Source organism: Ailuropoda melanoleuca, chromosome 18, assembly GCF_002007445.2.
Source record: "Ailuropoda melanoleuca isolate Jingjing chromosome 18, ASM200744v2, whole genome shotgun sequence".
Classification (NCBI taxonomy): domain Eukaryota; kingdom Metazoa; phylum Chordata; class Mammalia; order Carnivora; family Ursidae; genus Ailuropoda; species Ailuropoda melanoleuca.
Genome location: NC_048235.1, coordinates 33,531,819 through 33,551,745, shown reverse-complemented (window position 1 = coordinate 33,551,745; position 19,927 = coordinate 33,531,819). Strand labels below are relative to the sequence as shown.

The window sequence follows — 19,927 nt, the reverse complement described above, 5'->3', positions numbered from 1 at the left end:
GTTTGCCAGATGAAGCAGTGACGGGCGTTCGGGACAGCAGAGTTGGTCTGCGCAGAGGCAGGGAGCGAGGAGCGTGGGCTTTATGAGGAAGCGGAGGTGTTAGTCATTTCATGTGATCAGAGGGTGGTCTACATACAGTAGCTGAGGGCCAGATCATCAGGGGCCATTGACATGGTGCCAGGAGGTTTGAAATTCATGGTAGAAGCAGTAGGGAGCTATTGTGGGGTTTTAAGTAAGGAGCATCATGATGGGTAAGAGTTCAAAGGATGGGGTGGAGGCTGAGAGAGATTTATCAGGTAGAACCATCACTGTTTGGTGACTTGGGAGACGCGCATGGTGGCTGGAGTGCAGTGGTGGTGAAGCAAAGTTGGTGAAAGTCACCCAGGGTTTCTTCCTTGAATGTCTGAGTGGTCAGTGTTACTGATAACCCACCCTGCAAACCTGGGGACCCCTTGGGCTTCTCCCGCCCCCTTATTCCCACAAGCAAAATCTGTGGTTTCAATGTCCAGAAACCATATGTTATAAACCCACGGACTTTTCGCCAGTCTGTGGCCACCACCCGTCTTTTTAAATATGGTGGTAGTTTCCTAACCAGTCTGCCTGTTTCCAGGCTGTTCTCTCACCCTTTTACGTAAGCCAAGGTAATGTTTTAAACACAAAACTGATCTTGCTACTCTTTGCTTAAACCTCTTAGTTGGCTTCCCTTGTCTTTCGAAGAAGTTCAGACTCCTGCGGTGGCCCATGTGGCTTTCTGCGCTGGGACTCTTCCTTTCTCCCCAGCCTCCCCTGTCTCCTCTCTCCCTCACACATCTGACTCTTACCATATGGAATTCCTTTCAGTTCTGTGAACCTACCCATTGAATAAAGACATGTGGTTCATCTAGCTTTCATTTGTTTAAGCCTCTCTGCGTTTCTTGGAAGTGCATTCCTGTTGCAGTCTCGTGGCCCACAGTCAGTGGCAGCCAGGGCAAGGTGACTAAGGCCAGAGCACAGTCAGTGGTGGGCAATAAGTCTCATCTTGCTTATCAGCTATTTTGTCTGCAGCGTTTTTTCAGTTAGGAGTCAATTTATTTTTTTAGGAAGGCTTAAACTTCTTAAAAATTGAGTTTATTTGATTTTTCCAAGGATGTCTCTGTTAGAGCAAAGTGGCTGGAGTGGTACTGCTCCAGTGGGTTCAAGGACAAAAGATGGGATGAACTCAGCTTGCTGTGAGAGACCAGTGGTGCTCATTTTCCCACTACAAGGACGTGAGCAGAGAGATTTCCTTGGTGGCATCCATGCTCACAGCCAGTCTGCAACCAGGACTACACTGAGTTCCACTGTCTAGAGACAGGTCTTTCTCGGCCCTCAGTTGTGAATGCTTTGGGAACAGGGAAAAGGATTAGGGGACATGAAATAGGACCCTTTTGGAAGGCTGGGACTGACTGATTGGGTTAACATCTTTATTAAACATAATAGATTGCCCAGCCCAGGATGAGATTGTTGGGTCAGTTCTTTGTGATGGTTGCCTCTGTAGGCTTTCCATGCTGTTCGATAAGCAACATAAAAGATTAAGAAGGTGAAGAGCTAAATCCTAGGGTTCTTGAAAAAAGGTGGCCAAAATAGGCCATTGCCATAAATTCCTTGTAAGAGCTGTTGCATTTTGAGCCATGACCGGAGAGCACGTGGCCAGGCGGAAGGGAGTGACCAGGGGAGGGCTGCATGCTGCCGAGCCCTCTCATCTGGATATATCTTCCCCCATCTGAGGTCTGATTACCTGCCTCCAACTCGGAGTGCTGCCTCCTCCAGGCACATTAAGCTGTTGAGCAAGTGGGAGACAGCTCATTTATCCCCTCAACAAATGAATGAGATGGCAATCTCTAGAATAGACGTTGATATTTTCCTTACTAAGAAAACTCTTGGCTTATTTCCCAAAATCTTGGGAGGCACAGGAGGGCTGTTTCCTAGAATTGATTTGACTTGGGGATTCTGGCTTCAACCAATAAAAACACAAAAGAGTGATTTTAAAATGTATTAACTTAGAATCAGAAATTTAACAACAAAGTGAACCAAATGTGTCAGCTTGACCTAGGGTGTTACCTCCCTGTAGGTAAGTTACATGGGAAGCAAGGTATGAGCAAGTTTCTTGAGGAGAAGCAGGGCACAGGAAGTTAATGGGCTGACTCAAATGTCCAGAGGTTATTCATTATCCATAAGAAACATTTCTGATGTCTTCCTTTCTGGCTCTGGAATCCTGGCGTGGTTCTGCTGGGTGCCTCTGACCTTACATAGGCTGCAGTCAAGGTGTTGACCAGAGCTGCGGTCACCTCCAGACTCAATTTGGGGCGGACCCACTTCCAAGCTCACTCACGTGGCTGTCAGCACGTCTCAGGTCCTCGCTAGCTGTTGGCAGAGACATCAATTCCTTGCCACGTGGGCCTCTCCCTAGAGAGTTCTTCACAATGTGGAAGCTGGACCGGTCTTTTTGTAAACTAATCTCAAAAGTGACATCCCATGGCTTTTACCATAGTCTCTTTAGAAGTGAGTCCCCAGGTCCACATGAGAGGATGAGTACCAGCACGGTGGGGGTCATCGGGTGCCATGTTTGAGGCTGCCCACCACAAGTGGCTTCTGGCTTAGTGATAGATGTACCCCAGGATAGTGTTTCTGGGGGAACCGTGGATTCCTGTCAGCAGGGTGGGCTGCTTCCTCCAGATGCTGCTTGAAACAGGCACTGTCAGCTTGTGGCTTTCTCATTCACCATTTTCGTGGCCTAAGTCAGCGTTCTCTGTATCAGGCGTGTCTCCATGAAGCTAAATGCAAAAATTATGCGTGAATTTTTCAGCATTTTCTAGAGAAACAGTGAGTTGTAATGACCATGAAAAGTTTAAAAGCCACTGGTCTAAGTTGACTTTGGACTTTCCGTTCAGTCTTCGTTGAAACAAGACACCAGAGAACTGATTAATTATAACCAATCACTAACTGATTAGTTTATACGGACTCTTACAAGTGTTGAGATTATTGCCAAGTCACTTGGGCTGGCATTTTGGATGTTACTAGATCAGCTTTTTTCTTATTTACACAAAAATGTTTACTTACACAGGTGGGAGGAAATAGCTGCCAAAAATGCCTGTTAGGAAAGAGCAGGGAATGAAGTCCATGTTCATGTGAAAAAATATTAACCACCGTGGCTTTCTAGAACCTGAGTGTACAATAAAAGCAAGCTGCTGCATCAGAAGGGAACTGAAAACTGAACAGCAAGAATCCAAAAAGTGAAAGTACAGGCACAGACTTGGACTTCACCTGTGGCCACTTTGTACAGGGACCATTCGTGCTGTCCATCTGACAGCATCGCTGGGCGGGATGGGACGTCACTACAGAGCAACTGAAGTTCCTGGTGGCCCTGAATCATTCATTCTGGGGGTGGGGGTAGGGGAGTCAGCATTCGGATGTGTTTGCCATTTCTGCTTCCTGAGGCCTGAAAGTTACTAGTCCATTTTAGAAACGTTTCCATCCAAAGTGACTAAGGAGGTACATGAAATTATCAATATGTTTAAAAGTTGATACTTCAGTATGTTTAAAAGTTGATACTTTTTTTGGAAAAGTTACATGGAATGCATCATCCCCAGAAACTCCCTGAAAAATGAGACATTTTTCCTTTTCATGCATGTGATTCTTTGGTGACCGGTCACTGTGACAATCACACTTTCTCCTTTTTGGATAAGAAGAAAACTTCACTAGGCTGTCTGTTAAATGGAAGTTAACTCGTTCCCCCAACCCCCATATTCATTAGCATACTTTTTCCTTTAGATAGTACTGTAACTAGATTTTTTGGGGGGGAAAGTTTCCCCTGCTGTGTTTTTGTCTTCAAGCATGTTTTTTAACATTGTAACCGATTGAGTAATGTGGAAGTTATTGAAGGATGCTTGGGGTTAGGAAGCTGAAGGCTGAAGGTATTAAGTGTAACTTCTTGCCCCCGCAGGGACTGTTGGAGTCCTCTGTGGAGAAGGCCCCCGTGTCTGTGGCCTGTGGAGGGGAGAGCCCCCTGGATGGCATCTGCCTCAGTGAATCAGATAAGACAGCCGTGCTCACCCTCATAAGAGAAGAGGTAAAGGCCCTCGTGTTCTGTCCACTTATCACTCCCTGTCTTTGTGAAGCCTGTGCACCGGCAGGGAGATCCCATCTCTGTTTGGCTTGTGTTTTCCCCGGCTGGAAGTTCTGATTTCCTGCAGCTTGTGTAGCTCATAGAAAGGGTTCCCTGTAAAACTCTCATTGGTGCTGGAGTCCCGGGGGGAAAGCTGACAACGCTTCTTTATCTTTCAGCCTTGAAGTTTTTTAAATCTCAAATTCTGCCAACTCTTCCCACATATGTAACTAAATCAGTGCCTTCGTTTAACAGACTTGCAATAATGTAAAATTGCTTCCTGCTTTGAGCCATTCTTTAATTAAACAAATCAACTCTTCCTTTCCTGTGTCTCTTGAACAGCCTCTGTTCAAAATAGATTACTGCTGGGCCTTTTCTGGGTGATCAGAGAAATATGGAAGATGCAGTCGTGTACTCTTACTCAGTTACCACCCTCTCCTGTTTTATTTCTGTGCTGTATTTTATGGGTTTGGTTTGTGTGTTTCTTGATGATTCCACCTTTTTTTTTAAGAAGGGAATTCCCTTGGTGTAGCAATGTTATTTTTATAGTACGAGAGTAGTTAAGAGCCTCATATATAAGTCTTTTAAAGCTTTAAAAAATAACATTAGATTGTTAATGAGGGATGTCAGCTGATCCCCTTGTCAGAACTTGGGAGCAGCGGTGAGGAGGCCTACCAGAATCTTATCAATAAGACGACCTCACCTCCCTCCTGAGAGTGCAGCGATGAGATGACCGCCTGATGGAGCAGAGCAAGAATGTGCCTCGTCCCCTGAAGCAGACGGGCTGGCTGTTAGGTTCTTGAGATTCTGGTTAAAGGCACCAAAAGAAAGACTGTATCAATTAGAGAGAAGCATAGAGAAGTATAATAGAAGGAGAACAGTGATGCCCGTCTAAGCTCTGTTCAGGCACGCGGAGTTTGAGGTCGTGATTTAGCAAGGGCGTCCCAAACAGGGATACGGGTGCTCGTCCGACGAGCAGGAGCTTGCCGGTGATGAGCTACAGGGGCGCCTGGCTGGGGGCTTTGAGTGTCTGAGCCCCTAGTTATGACTCCATTCTTTTTTATTTTTTTAATGTTTTTTTATTATATTATGTTAGTCACCATATGACTCCATTCTTCTCAAGCAGTCAGAAATCTCCGTAGAAGAGGATGTGCTAGTCATGCTAATGGTCTGATGCTGTCATAGTCCTGTTTCTTATGCTGAAGTACAATTAGTACTTTGACTAAGGTGAGCCTCTGCCAGGCCGATGGCTCTTCCTTTGGGGCCCTGTCCCAGTCATGGTTCTGGGCCTGCAGAGCCAGACTCTGGACCTGCGTAAAGTTCACAGAGACTGTGATTATCACTTGGAACTTCCCCGGGAGGTGTTCCATTCACCTCAACTCTGGGGGCTGCATCTCCACCATCCCGTGTGGCAGAAAGGAGATTTTCCCAAATGCTTGTGAGCATGACACACAGATGTTGGGGCTTTATATTCCCAACGTAGCTGGAATGTCTTGGGATGGACCTGGCTGTGTGTTTTCAGTTTCAAATTCAAACTGTAATGGATTCAGGAGTTAAAACCAAGCTTTATCTCTATTATAATTTAGATAATCACTAAGGAAATTGAAGCAAATGAATGGAAGAAAAAATACGAAGAAACCCGACAAGAAGTCTTGGAGATGAGGTTAGACTAGAGGTTTGGGGGAGGGGTTGGGTACCTTCATGCGTTATTAGATTTAGTAGTAATCTAAGTATTTGCTTACCACAGAACCAGCTGTTGAGAACTAGATGGCATTGATATTTGCATCTTAATTTGTGATTGACGGTGTTTTTTAATGAGTGCTGCTGACCAGTTATTCAAATAACGTAGCTTCTTGTGGGTTGTTGAGGACATTACAAGTAAGCAGAACCCACATAATTCTCATCTTATGAAGAGACATCAATTTATGTGAAAAAATCCACTTACACTAAGATTTATTGACATATTCGGTTATGGAGGCATTGTAATTCATAATACTTTTCTAAAATCAGTGATTCATGATGGCTTCAAATTTCATAACCACCAAATAGATTAGAAAAGCATGTTAACAGGAAACAAAATCGATTGACCTTAAATTGAAATCTTTTTATTTTTGCTGCTCATTCCCTAGAAAGGAGAATTAGAAGCTGTGAAGTTATTTAACATAGCATCAAAGAAGAAGAAAAAAGCATAATTTATACACTGGTACAGTCAGCACTTGAATGATGAAGAAACATTTTAATTATGCCCACTCGAATTGTAGCTCTTCTATTATTTGCTTTGTGAGCATTTACTGGGCGTGAGGTCCCGTGCTGGGTGTGGCAGAGAGGAGGGGACAGCCCCTGCCCTTAGCTTACAACGGCTGTCGGAAGAAACTCGGACCAAAGTGATGGGCACCACCAGTGAGGGGCGGGGGAGCTGTCATTTCTCACCGAGGGGTCACGGGGAAGAGCACTCATCTCTCTGGACAGGGTCAGGGAAACTTCACTGCACTTCTCCAGAAAGAAAGGTTAACACGACAGGGTGATCTTTAAAGTGTTTGAACAACTGAAATGCTTTTGGAACTAGGACAGTAAAATGGACTGGATCAGAGAGCACAGACTGCCCCAAAGGGTGGATGGGGGCCAGAAAAGCCTGAACTCAGATCAGACTCCTTAGGAAAAACACCAAGAATGTCATTCACTTATTTTGTAAAAGATTGAGTTGTCCAGGCAAAATTAATGTATTGCCTTGAGGTCGTTTACGTGAGGTACAGAGAAAGTGAAGGCAGTTTCTATAAGTAGATAAAATAAATGGAAGGCTTGTTAAACATAGAATCTTCAGATAAACCTTTTTGACCATCAACAAATCTTACAGTAATATATATATATATATATNACATATTCATTGAACATCATATGCGATGTTCAAATGTTCATTTGTTAATGTGTTTAATTGTTTAGGGCAGCATTTCCCCAACTTCCATTGAAAATTCTCTTCTGATAATCTTTTTTTTTTTTAAAGGAAAATTGTGGCTGAATATGAAAAGACCATTGCCCAAATGATTGGTAAGGACATTTTTTTTAAAAGATTTTATTTGTTTATTTGAGAGAGAGAGCACGTACGGGCGTGAGCGGGGGAGGGGCAGAGGAAGAAGGAGAGAGAGATTCTCAAGCAGACTCCCACTGAGCGGGGAGCCAGACTTGGGGCTCAGTCTCACAACCCTGAGATCATGACCTGAGCCGAAACCAAGAGGTGGATGCTTAACCCACTGAGCCACCCAGGCGCTCCTGGACTTTTTTTTCTGTGGTGTGATCCATAGGTTCCAGAGATGATTCCAAATACAAGCTCCCATTCGTCCCTCGTTTAGATTCAGCTGATGCTCACTGTTTGCAGTGGTTCCGTTCTACAGAGTTGCCACAAACACTGAATTAGCAAATACCAAGCCATTGCTTTAGGGGAAGTACAGAGTGAGGTCCCTGTGGGCCTCTGGTCCCGACATCTTTGTCAATACATAACCTTGTCTTCTGTATTCCTGTTTAAGGACATCTGGTTTAATGTCTATTCATTAACATTGAACTCATGGCCCGCAGTGCTGTAGTTGGTGCCTGAATGAAGATGATCTCACAAGGGCATTTTCTCCCTAAGGCACATCGCAGCCTTCTTGCTCTTCGAAGCCCTCGATAGCACTTCAGCATGGCACTCGGGGACCAGTTTAGACAGCAAAATCACCCACAGAAAGTACAAAGACGCAAAAATCATGATACTAAATGGACTGAAAAGGACACTTGTTTACAGTGTGAAACAAGGAGGCAGCGTGTCGCCTGGTGCAGCCTCAGCCAAGAATGTGACGTCAAGTGACTGACATTTTTTTGTCACCCTGCGCGTGACCAGGAATGCACCACAAGTACCGATCTGGGGTTTACAAATAAACATTAGAAAGGAGATGAATTTGCAGATCATGAGCATCAGCCGTAGTTAGGTTCATTTGAGAGGCTAGCTAACGCTTGAATTCTGTGAAAAACCCTCCACCTGGCACCCAGAGTGTTGATGACCTACCCGCATCGTCAGTAACCCCTGGGTGGGCTCTTCGTCGGCGTGCAGTGTCCTTACTCTGCTGCAGTTTGTACTTTTTCCCTGTACGCGACGCACTGGGACCTTTTATAAAACGACAGTGGTTGGTGCTCCTGCATTGAATTTAGAAACGACTCTGCAGCCAGTATCGTCAGGACTGACTGCCTAAGTCTTTCTCTGCTCAAGCGCTGAAGTCATACTTTCTACGGTCCACATCACCTCATGCCTTCCCAGCGTAGGGCCTCTGCCACAGCTATTCTGATGCTGGAATATTCTCCTGCCCGGTAGCTGCATGGCTCCCACCCTCAGCTCCTTTCTGTCCCCGTTCAGATCTTTCCTCTGAGAGAGGCCACTCTATTTGAAAAAGGAACCCCACCCCTCTTGTTCCGCTTTGGTTTTCCCCCATCACTTGTCACCATCTGAATCCCCCTCTAATGTAAGTCCTTGAGAGGAACTTTGTTATGTCTGCTGCTGGGTCCCCCACCAAGGATACAGCTTGGTCACAGAGGACAGCTGATAACCATCTGTTGTATGAATCTGCCCTTTCTTTTGATTGTGGTTCACAGAAGATGAACAGAGGACAAATATGACCTCTCAGAAAAGCTTCCAGCAACTGACCATGGAGAAGGAGCAGGCCCTGGCCGACCTCAACTCTGTGGAAAGGTCCCTTTCTGATCTCTTCAGGAGATATGAGAACCTGAAGGGTGTTCTGGAAGGGTTCAAGAAGGTAGCATGTCCTTTTCTTTTTGTCTCCTTAGTAGTGTATTTTCTCCGTAATGGATCTTTAAACTTACATGCCAGGGGTGTGGGTAGCCTTCTAAATAGGGGCTCGGGGCCCATACATCACCTGCCTTGTATCTTCTGTTCCAGTGAAGCTAGAGACTTTCTTTCCCCTTTTCTCTCTCTCTGGTGGTTTAGGCATCTGACCCACCAGGTGGCACGTCTTGGTCGTCCCCCTCCTGGGTCAGGCCACAGCCAGAGTGTGGCAAGGAGTGTAAGAAGTGTGGAACCCCTAGGAGAATTCTAGAAATTGTTTTGATAATTCACCAATTTAATTTAATATTAGTAAAGGGAAAATTTAGCACTGAAAAATTCAGTCTACATATTCCGGAAGAAAATAAGTATAATGTTTCAAATTTACATGTAAGTGGGCATATTTACCCACCTTAGTTGCATACCATCAATAGGAACATTCTTTTTTTTTTTTATAGTAAAATAAAAATGAGAATGGCCAATTTACCTAAAATGAGGCTAAGGTTGCCATTTGCTTTTGAGTTCTTTTTTTTTTTTTTTTTAAGATTTATTTTTTAAGTAATCTCTATACCCAACGTGGGTCTTGAACTCACAACCCCAAGTCATGGACACCAGTGACTCAGCCAGACAGGCACCTCTGCTATTCGCTTTTGAATGACGGCCTCCCTAAACTGGGTATATTGGTATAACTGAACCTTACTGTGTTTTGAAAATTTATACATGTAGAAATTATCTAGAATTTCTTCCGTAAGAATTATTTGTGCCTGTTTTGAATTATCAGGGGGTATAACCTAAAGGCATCTGAATTAATTAGGTTTTCTCAAATGAAAACTCTGGTACATAAGGTTTGTCACTAGTAGAAGAAAAATAAAATGATGAGTTTCTTTTATTTTAAATTGTCACTTTGGAACAGAATGAAGAAGCCTTGAAAAAATGTGCTCAGGATTACTTAGCCAGAGTTAAACAAGAGGAACAGCGTTACCAGGCTCTGAAGATCCACGCAGAAGAAAAACTAGACAAGTGAGAGCTCGCGATAAGATCTGTTTCACGGTTCATGGTGTGGTGGGAAAGCTGAAAAAGGCCAAAAAAACCCTCAAGCTTGTTGGGCAACTCCAGGTTGCATTGGCGTGTCTTTGCGCGCACGTGTGTTTTATTATGTAATTTTTCGAATAGGTAGATCCTTCACATGGTTCAAACATTAAAAAGAATAAAAAGATACACAGTATCTCTCTCCCACCCCATCCCACTTCCTCCCCCCCCAACACTTCCTCACCCCAGGTAATTTGGTCATTAGTTCCTCCAGTCCTTGCAGATCTACTTTTTCCCCTTCTCCGTCTCCCCCAGCTTTAAGGAGATAAAGTTAATGTAAATCATTGTTCAAGTGGAAGGTGGACAACCTGTTGATTTCCTCTATTTATATATCACAGGACAGTAGCCTTAACTGTCACACCTCCAGCACACCATGTGATCACCATTTTTTTTTTTTACTGTGGTGAGAGTCTCCCTTTGTTATGCAGATGACAGCATACTTTAGTTTTTCTTCAGTTAGCGGTGTATTTTGGAAATCTTTCCATAGCAATCCATGAAGAGCTCCCATATTTTTCTTAACAGCCATATAATGTTCCAGTGTGAAATGTGTCAATTATTTAACCCAACCCCTCTCCTGTGGGACACTCAGGTTATTTACCATCCACTACAAACAGGGCTGCAGTAAGGAACCTTGGATTATTTTCATTGGGCATGCATTTGGTGAGCTGGTTGTATGTTGGAAAAGGAATTGCTGGGCCAAAGAATATATGAATTTGTAATTATGATAAATGTTGTCAAATTGCCCTCATTCAACTTTCATCAGTTTATCCCTACATGAAGTATGAGAGCTTCTCTTCTCCCTACAGCTTGGACAACACACCAAATTTTTGGTTTTCTGCAGATCCAGTAGATAAAGGTGGTATTTCAGTTTATTTGGGGTTTTCTTTTTTTTTTTGATAAAAAAATACAGCATTTATTTTATTCAGTGTAGTTTTGATTGTGTTTATTTTACAAGTAAAATTGAACATATTTTAGCAACTGTCTATACGCATATTCATTTTACCGTGAATGATTCTATTCTTTGCCTGGTTTTCTATTACTAATTTATATATTGTATATATAAATATATTATTATATTTATGCACTAAGGATGCCAGCCCTTTGTGATATGAGTTGTGAATGGTTTTTCTAATTTGTTTTTTGTCTGCTAGTGTTTTTTGATAATGCAGGAATTTATTTTTATGTAGTGAAATTTGTCAGTCATTTCTTTTATTCAGGATTTTCTGTCGTGGTAACAAAGATCTTCTTTGGGCTGGATATAAATATTCTCCCATGTTTTCCTTCTAATACTCTTATGGCTTTTTTTTTTTTTAACCCTTAAATCCGGCACATTTGGAATTTATCCTGGGGAACAGTCTGAAAAATGCTTCCAACTTCTCTTTAACTAAAAGGCAATACCTACTTGTACTTTTGCTATCTATCATCTTTTTATTTGTAAAACATTTCAAGTTCCCCTCTCTCATTCTTGCTCCCAGACGTACTGCTTTCAAAGGCTTATTGTGTATCCTTCCAGTTTTTTCTTTGTGCCTTTACAAATGTTACCCAAAATGGCTTTAGACTTTTTTTTTATAATATCGGAGTCCTAAAATACAAATTTCTTTTTTTACTTAATAGTATGTCATAGCCATTTTCCATGTCAAAACATATAGTTCTGTCTAGTTATTTTATTAGATTGTAGGATTATTACATTCCTTTATTGATGGGCATTTAGACAGTTTCACACTTTTTCTGTCGTAAACAATGCTGCAGTGAACATCCTTGTGCTCACAATTGTGCAAAGTGGGAGTATTGCTGCAGATACGTTACTTCAAGGGAATCACTGGGTCAGAAGATGTGTGCATTTTAAATCATAATAGTTGCAACCATATCACCCTCCACAAAAACAGCACCAGTTTTCATTACCCCCATCAGCCCGTGAGCCTGTTTCCTTGCATCTTGGCCATCATAGAATAAGATCATCCTGGTTAATATTTGCCAATCTGATAACTTTGAAAAGTTTATCATTTAAATTTACGTGCCTCTGGCTACTAATGAGTTCTTAGCATCCTTTCATCAATTAATTGTCTATTTATCAATTGACATTTATGGCTTTTAAAATTTCTTCTGTATCTCATTAGTAAAGTCACTTTAAGTTCTAGTGTCGGATGTCAGCGGTTAGTGTCCTGACTCTCTAGCTGTGACAATCCCGCAGATGACCCTGCCTGCTATTATCCTAGGTTAAAAAAAAAAACTAAGATTACTGTAGAAACTGTCACATGATTCCATTTTCTAGTGACATATAAATTTTGAACTCACTGTGGCCTGTGAGATTAATTCTACCACTGGTTTGCACCTTGGAAATTTCCTTAGCAGTTGTGTGTCAGTTGAATATTTATAAATTTAAATTGAATGATTTAGGTCACCGACGTTTCCCTTACTGTGTTGTCATTTCTTTTAGTCTGTGTCTCACAGACGTCCGCAATTAGTATCTTGATTCCTTACCAATGACTGATGACTAACCAGGTGCTTCTTGTCCCTTTATCCTGCAAACAAAACACCACAAACAGAGCCAATGAAGAGATTGCTCAGGTTCGAACAAAAGCAAAGGCCGAGAGCGCAGCTCTCCATGCCGGACTCCGGAAGGAACAGATGAAGGTGGAGTCCCTGGAAAGAGCCCTCCAGCAGAAGGTACACAGAGGGTGTGGTGTGACGGCGGGAGAGACACTTGGTTTTCCCCCTTGGCAGTGGCTAGCTTGTAGTGGATTTGGATGAAAGAGAAGCCTTGTCTTTTTGCCCAGACACTTGGATCCAGCTCCTCTGGGGACGGATTCAGGTGGACACAAACAAGGCAGATCATTAATTCCCAGGCACATGAGTAGGAAACGTCCCCAGGCAGGATGCAGAGAGGAAATTGCATTCACTAAAGTTTAGGGGACCAGACGCTTCTTAGGCTGTGAGGCTGTCTCTTCTTTCTTCTTGTTTTTTTATGTAATACACGAAGCCATCTTGCCCCCGCATTGCAGCTTTACCCTCCCGGGGACATGGGCAACGTCTGGAGGTGTATTTAGTTGTCACAACTGGCATCTCATTCGTAGAGGCCAGAAATGCTACTGAACATCTAACAATGCACAGGACAGTCCCTACAACAAAGATTGGTCCGGCCCAAAACGTCAGTGGAGCCGTGGTTGAGAAATTCTACTGTATATAGATAAAAGTCAGGTCCCTTTTTCTCAGTATTCGGTGATTCTTGGACTTCATTTTTTTTGTGTGCTTCTGCTGTTTTTCCTACTGTGTCTCCAATTCTGGACTCATGCCTGTGGCATCCCTTCAGCTGGGGGCAAGGGTTTCTACCATGGGGTTTGCTAACCCCTAGACCATGTTCCCTGGTATGCTCAGACTCCAGAATCCCAGGTCCCTGGAGGTGCTCATGGGCTGAGTGAGGTCCCAGATGCCTGTGTTTATAACAAGTATTGCAGGTAATTCCTGTGATAACAAGAAAATTTGAGAACTAAGAGGTTCATGGACGAGCTGCAGAGGGCTGGTGGTTACCCTCATCCCCTCCTCAACTGAAGCATGACTTTGTGAACTCAGGAACATTTTTTAGGGGAGAAGGGTCCCTTTCTTTAAAGGGTCTCTGATGTAGAAAAGTTACGAACCACTGAGCTAGGATGTCAAGGCAGAGCATAGCCAGTCTTCAGACTATTTGGTTGTCATTGCCTTGATCTCAGGATACGAAGTGGCCTACATTAACCATGTCATTTGTCTTTCAGAACCAAGAAATCGAGGAACTAACGAAAATCTGCGACGAGCTGATTGCGAAGCTGGGGAAGACTGACTGAGTTTCCCCGTTAGCTCAGCAGATCTGCATTTGGCTGCTTTTCTCTTAACCACAGTTATCTTGCCTTATCCAGGAATAATTGTCCCTTTGCAGAGTTAAAAAAAAAAAAAACAACTTTAGAAAAGCACATGCCTACTGCTGCCTGTCCCGCTTTGCTGCCGACACAACAGCCCCGGAAGGAACCCTGGAGCACCGCATAGTCCCGGGAGGAGCGGCGTCCGAGCGCTGTCCGCCGACAGGTTTGGTCAGGCTGCTAAGTTTGGGGTCATGATTTCTGTCTTTCGTCCGTTTTCTTTTCCGAGCACGTTGAATTTGGGATTTTGTGGCTCCTGTTTGGGTCATCTGCTGTCCACCACCTGTCTGAATTTTTTGGTGACTTATTTATCTCATCTTTTAAATTTAGTGTTCAACATCAGTGGTTTTATTGGAGGGAGGAAGTAATCTGGCCTATTGTTACTTCTAGTTTATAAACAAGAAGGGACTCTGAGTACCCGTTTACACACACACACACACACACACACACACACACACACACACGTGTGTCTATATATGTGCTGCTGTTTTGTTCTCTGAAGCAGAGTCAGATAAGGGCTTCTCCACACAAGACCGTATTTCCATAAATGTAAAACCCTGTTTTGAAATAGAGTCGTGGCCCAGAATGCCAGCCTCAGAATTTGGGGCGTTGAAGGTGTGAAGACCCAGACTCAGGTTTTACGTCTGGGGGAGACATTTTGCCACAGTGTTTCTTTGCCCTGACCGGGATGGCCCCTTTGGGGTCCGTCCCCAGACTGCACGAAGGGCAGCGCTGGCAGGACTCCCTCCGAGCCGAGGTCTGGCAAGTCTGTCCCAGAGCCGTTCAGTCTCCTCTGCTTCTGTTTGTTGCTACAAAATCAGCATTGACCCTTCGTCATCTTTCTATTTCAAATATGCAAACAAAATCTACTTGTAAAAGGCTTAGGCGATCTCATTGAGTTAAAAGGTAACTGTAATCCTGCCAGCAATTGCAAGGTGAAGAAACAGTTGGTTTTTTACGAGTGTGGTGCATTGTTATTTGAATTTTTTTTTTTAAGGCAAAAAAATCCTTTCAAACTTAGTAGAATGTTTAACAAAACGGGCTATAAAAATCATGTGAACCACTCCAAAAATCAGCACATTTTAAGTATTGTTAAACAAAGAGCGTTTGGATCCTGGAGGAGAGGAGTGCAGGGAGCAGAGCCACACTCACAAAGCCAAATTCCTAAAGCTCTTCCTGGATGTGGGTCAGAGTGATGGGGCCATTAACCCTGAGATGGAAATTTTCCATGTAATGCCAGTGAACTCCCTTCCATTGGGTAGGCAGAACCAAATCCATGCAGTGTTTGAAAGCACTCTTTTGTCTTAATCTTACACCCTGAAAGTCTTCATGGTGATATGCACTATATTCAGTACCTGTAAGTTTTCGTACCTTTCTTGTAAAAACTCTTGCATGATCCAACTTCAGCAATGAATTGTGCCTAGTGGAGAACCTCTGTAGATCTTTAAAAATGCATTTTTCTTTAGCAGTGTACTATTCACATGGGTGCAGTCTTTAGCCCCAGGGAGGTCCATAATGTCTTTTAAAGCTAGAAGTCACATCTTACCAATATGCATTTATCGTAATTGGTGCTTAGGCTGTATTTTAAAGCCTACTGTCTTAATATTTTGTACAAAAAGGAACAACAGAAATGATCTGTGGTTGGAGAAGTGACTTGACAATCATTTGGGCTCTGAAAGCAGTCGCCGTGGTTCAGTGTGAGTGCGATAACTAGTCACAGTATCGATGACGTGCAAGTGTCTCCAGCTGGTGGAACGGGTCTCTCTCAGTCCTCCACTACTAGGGAAGTTAACTTTGCATTTTGCAGAAAGAAGCGTTGCTAAACCTTTTTGCTGCTGTGTTTTGGTGAGATATCCACGTTTATTTGTTCTATATTGATCTGTTTGAAGCATGAAAGGCTTATAGCTGTCTCCATCCTAAATCCACAGTCCTCCGTTTAGGCTTCTTATGTATATAAAAAAAGTAGCTGTGTGTTAAAACCAAGGTGACGACAATCCTTCCGTAGCACGCTGGTGGAAGAGACCCCCTAAAAAGACCCCAGTGAATGAGGTTGCCGCACAAGGACCATGAAAGGGCCCTGGTTAAGCAGTGTCCGCCGCTGGCTTCTCAGCCGTGGCCGGTACAAGGGAATGTTCTTCCTCCTCACTTAATAGATGGATGTTCTCCAACAAGAATAAAAATGTAGCTTGTTCAGGTGGCAAATCAAGAGAATATCTTGGGCAGAAGTGTGTTTGTTTTTCTTTAAAAATAAGCAAAAGAAAAAAAAAACTTTTCAGAGTTCTAAAGAGTAAGAATATAGCCTAGAGTTTTGTTTCAAAGCGTATGAGGGTCATGACTTGTTAGGTTGGCAGTAATAAACCCCGTTAACAAGAGCGGGAAGGGGAGGTGAAAGGAAGCTGCTGTCCCAGCTGGGTGTGAGGGTATTAGGTGATCAGTCTTGTTGAGGCTCTGAACCCAGAGCTATTTCTTAAGGTTTTGACTTTGCCAAAGTGTAGATCGATAGTCTTTACCTAAAAGAATTTTAATGGGAAGGTTTAGCGTGAGACAGACTGAACGGTTAGTCTGTCACTTGGTAGGCTGGTCAGTTACAGTCAGACCTCCTGAGGTTTACTTAATTTGGAGAAGCTCCTGGAAGCCAGTGACCTGCCCAAACCTTTTGTTCTGTAAAACTGTTCTGGAAATATTGAGAAGCCCAGTTTTCTCACGTGGTTTCTGGCTTCTTCAGACCCAGCCCAAATTAGGAAGTGCAGAAGCACATGATGGTGAAAAACTCTGAGGTTCTGGCAGCCTTCCAGAATGATATGGAATCTAAGGGGAGATTTACGTTTCATTTTGGAGGCTAGCTCAAGCTGAGCTTTCTTTCCAGCCAGTTACCCTTCCTTCTTATCCCACGCTTTGTGCCACCCTCCCACAAACACTTAGATATTTATGAGGCAGCCCTGACTGAGTGCCGTTTATACACGGGCAGAATCAGGTGCCCCGAACGCTCCTGGGCTGACTAAACAGCCAGGGTGACACACTCATTTTCGATCGAGGCAGGTAACAAGAGGGCCCAGCGGTGGCTCTACGGCTCAGAATAGAATTTCGAAGAGCAGGCCTTGGGAAGTCTGATGTGCCGTGGTTGGAGATGATTCAGCACACCCTTTTTTGGTGTGTTAGAGCAGAAGCTCTAACGCTCCCTGTTTATTTCCTTTGGTTCTTCACTACCAGCGGTAGCCGGCTCCAGAGTCGTACACAACCGTCGTCCCTCTGTAGTCCGTGACCGTGCGAGCTTGTTCTCGGATGACGTGGGTTTCTTACTTTATCCTCTTGTTGGCAAGAGAGAAACTAGGTGTTGAAAGATTAAATGATTTAGGCAAAGGATTTTAAAGTAAAGATGTATATATTCTAAAGAATTTAAAAGATAACAGATTATTATTTGCTTATAAAAGAATAAAATATAGTCTGGGAATCCCAGAATGCCAAGCCAAAGGTCTAAGAAGTCATCTTCAAAGATTTTAAGGAAGCAGCATTTTGAGGAGACTTCTGTCCAAAAAGGTTTGACTGGCCTCCAGATTCCAGTGGCTTTAGGAAAGCAGTGGATCACTCAAACCTCGAGTCTCCCACAGTAAAGGTAAAGGAACTGATACTCTAGACACTTCTCTCTAAGGGTCTCCTCTGGAAGATGATGTCAAGGGCAGCATTTCCAGGGAAGACCCACGCCCTCGTGCCCAGAGCCAGCGTTCTGGAGACTAAAGATTGCACTTTTCGTAGTTCTTTGTCCAAATGCGATCCCATTTCTGTGCCTCTTAGCATGCAGTTAGATTTGGACAAACAAGATTCCTAAGGAATGACCTTATTAACTATAATATGGTTACAGCTATTACATATATATATATATATTCTGGTTATAGTTCTAATATGGAGATGTCACGTGTGACGCTGGCCTGTGGCAGCCCGAATAACGCTTCCAGCTCATTGGAGGAGGCCAGGCACAGAGCTGAGGTGTGGCTCGAACCTTCCCTGTGTCCCTTCTTCACTGTAGATATGTGAAGGTATCACTTTGTCCCCCTCTGCCTTTCAGTGGTATCTGAAATATACATGAAGTGTGTCCTCGTCACGTGGTTAACCCGTGCTCTGTGGATAATTTCCACGTGAACACGTACAGATTCGAACTCGGACACCATGCCCAGTCCCGACGCAGGCCGCCTGCGGGTTACCGGCCCCACGCGCCGCCTCCACGCCGTCCTTGTCACCCAGGGGGACGGGATCCAGGCATTCCTTTCAGACCTCAGAGGTAGCAGCAAACCTTTGAGTGTTGCTGTTAGCAAGTGTGTGTTTGCCAGTAGATGCCCATGTGTGCTCACGTGCCAACATCTGCTTCCGCTGCGTGCCCGCGGGCGCCGAGCCGCGTGTGAGGAGCCTCTCGTCTGGAGAAGCGAACGCTGCATCGACTACTGCTATCAGGATTGTGTTGTGTGGAATAATCATCTACATAAATTTTATATGCACAGTACTTTCCCTTTTATATGTCAGGTAAATATTTGTAAAAGTTATACTCACACAAATGAAATTATTATAATGATTACTAATATATTTTTTCCATGTTTCATTGCCTGAATAAAAACTGTTTACCACTGTTGGATCTGGGTGTGGGAGTGTTTTTCCCCCTGGTTAGAAGTCATCTTATCCCCAAGTGTGAACATTTATGACAGCCCTGCTTTTCAGAGCTCCATATTTCAATCTAAAAATAGAACAGATGACATTTTCACGGCACTCATTTTGTGAAATTTTATGCCTTCGGTTGGGTGTGTAATTAAAACAAACAAACTTTGGCATTCAGACCTTGCCGTATAAATTTCCATGCCTTCGCATCTGTGCAAACAAAGTTTTTAATTGCGTGCTTCTTGGTTTTGCTTAGAGACTGCTTTGTCTGCCCTGGCATTTTTCAAGTCCTGAGAACCTAGGTCCCCTCCAGCTCTCGGACTCATTGACAGACGCAGGATAAGCCAGGACTGTGCAAACATTGCAGAACAGCCCACAGAAAATAGTTCACGTTTTATGTTTCTTCTAGGTTAACCCCAGGAAAACCATTTTCAGTACCAGCCTGGCCACCTCTTTGCTTTAAAGGGAGAGGAACCTGGGCAGGAGACCTCGTGAGTTTTATTGCAGGAAAAGATCAATTGAAAGGCTAGTTACGCTCCATGTCTCAACTTGGTGGGAGACCCACTGAGGAGGGCCCGAGCCTGTTGGCCGCATTGTAAGATGTTGCAGCCTCTAAAGTTCCTAAAAAGAATGTTTCTGTGCTCCTGAACCGGCAGGAGGGATCCCAGCAAACGACAGGAGGTGGTACTGCGTTTCACTCGGTGCTCACAACGGTGGAAATCTCATCATTTTTCAAGCATTATTGGGAAGAAGGAGATGGAAATTACCTTCCTACTCTTAACAGAGTTTTGTTCTTAGATAGCATGAGACCAAAAGTGATTTTCACACATTTGTAAATAGGGGATCATTTTAGTGAGTGGCGAAGCTGTATTTTCTAAGAGAAACCATGACAGGAGGTAAAGTACTGCAGAAGTTAAGGATAAGTTGTGTTTCATGAAATCTGTTGCAGGTAGACGTGTGTATGTACTAGGTCATGACGAAGAATTAATTTCTTGCTATGGCCGGTGGTCAAAGTATGAAAAAAACAGCCTACCAACTTAAGTCCTTTTGCGACAATAGAAACAGAGGCCTAGAGAGAAATGCGGCCAAGACTGCATAGCTTGCATATTAGCAAACATTGTTGCCCTCACTCAAAAGGGGCAGCAAAATTGTCACTTCGACCTTGATCCTTCTCAAGATCTTCAAATCCAAGTCCTCCCAGGTTTGGATAATTCCGTAGGCATTTTCCAAGTTTGTAGGCGTTTAAGGACCAGTCAAAACCAAATACCTTTCTCCCGCGTGCATGTGTTCACTTAGCAGATACTTCTTCTCTGCAGCCGAAAGTGAAACGTGCGAAGTTTCTGAGGCTTAGTCAGCGAGAGAGATTGTTTTCAAGTT

The 19,927-nt window shown here is 43.6% G+C and overlaps 1 protein-coding gene across 11 annotated transcripts in view; it reads left to right on the top strand.

Moving 5' to 3' along the window:
• The window catches only part of TACC1 (transforming acidic coiled-coil containing protein 1), a 109,139-nt gene extending 90,611 nt beyond the window's left edge, over positions 1-18,528 (top strand). For 9 of the 11 annotated variants that reach the window (XM_019805968.2, XM_034647624.1, XM_034647630.1 and 6 more), the window contains 7 exons: positions 3,962-4,087; positions 5,710-5,786; positions 7,125-7,168; positions 8,741-8,901; positions 9,841-9,947; positions 12,563-12,683; positions 13,766-18,528. In XM_019805968.2, coding sequence (XP_019661527.1) covers positions 3,962-4,087; positions 5,710-5,786; positions 7,125-7,168; positions 8,741-8,901; positions 9,841-9,947; positions 12,563-12,683; positions 13,766-13,834 — 705 coding nt within the window. In that variant the 3' untranslated portion in view covers positions 13,835-18,528. Of the gene's footprint in view, positions 1-3,961; positions 4,088-5,709; positions 5,787-7,124; positions 7,169-8,740; positions 8,902-9,840; positions 9,948-10,822; positions 10,873-12,562; positions 12,684-13,765 lie in introns of all 11 variants that reach the window. The other 2 variants (XR_004621940.1, XM_034647625.1) reach the window with 2 other exon arrangements.
• The last annotated feature ends 1,399 nt before the right edge of the window (positions 18,529-19,927 follow it).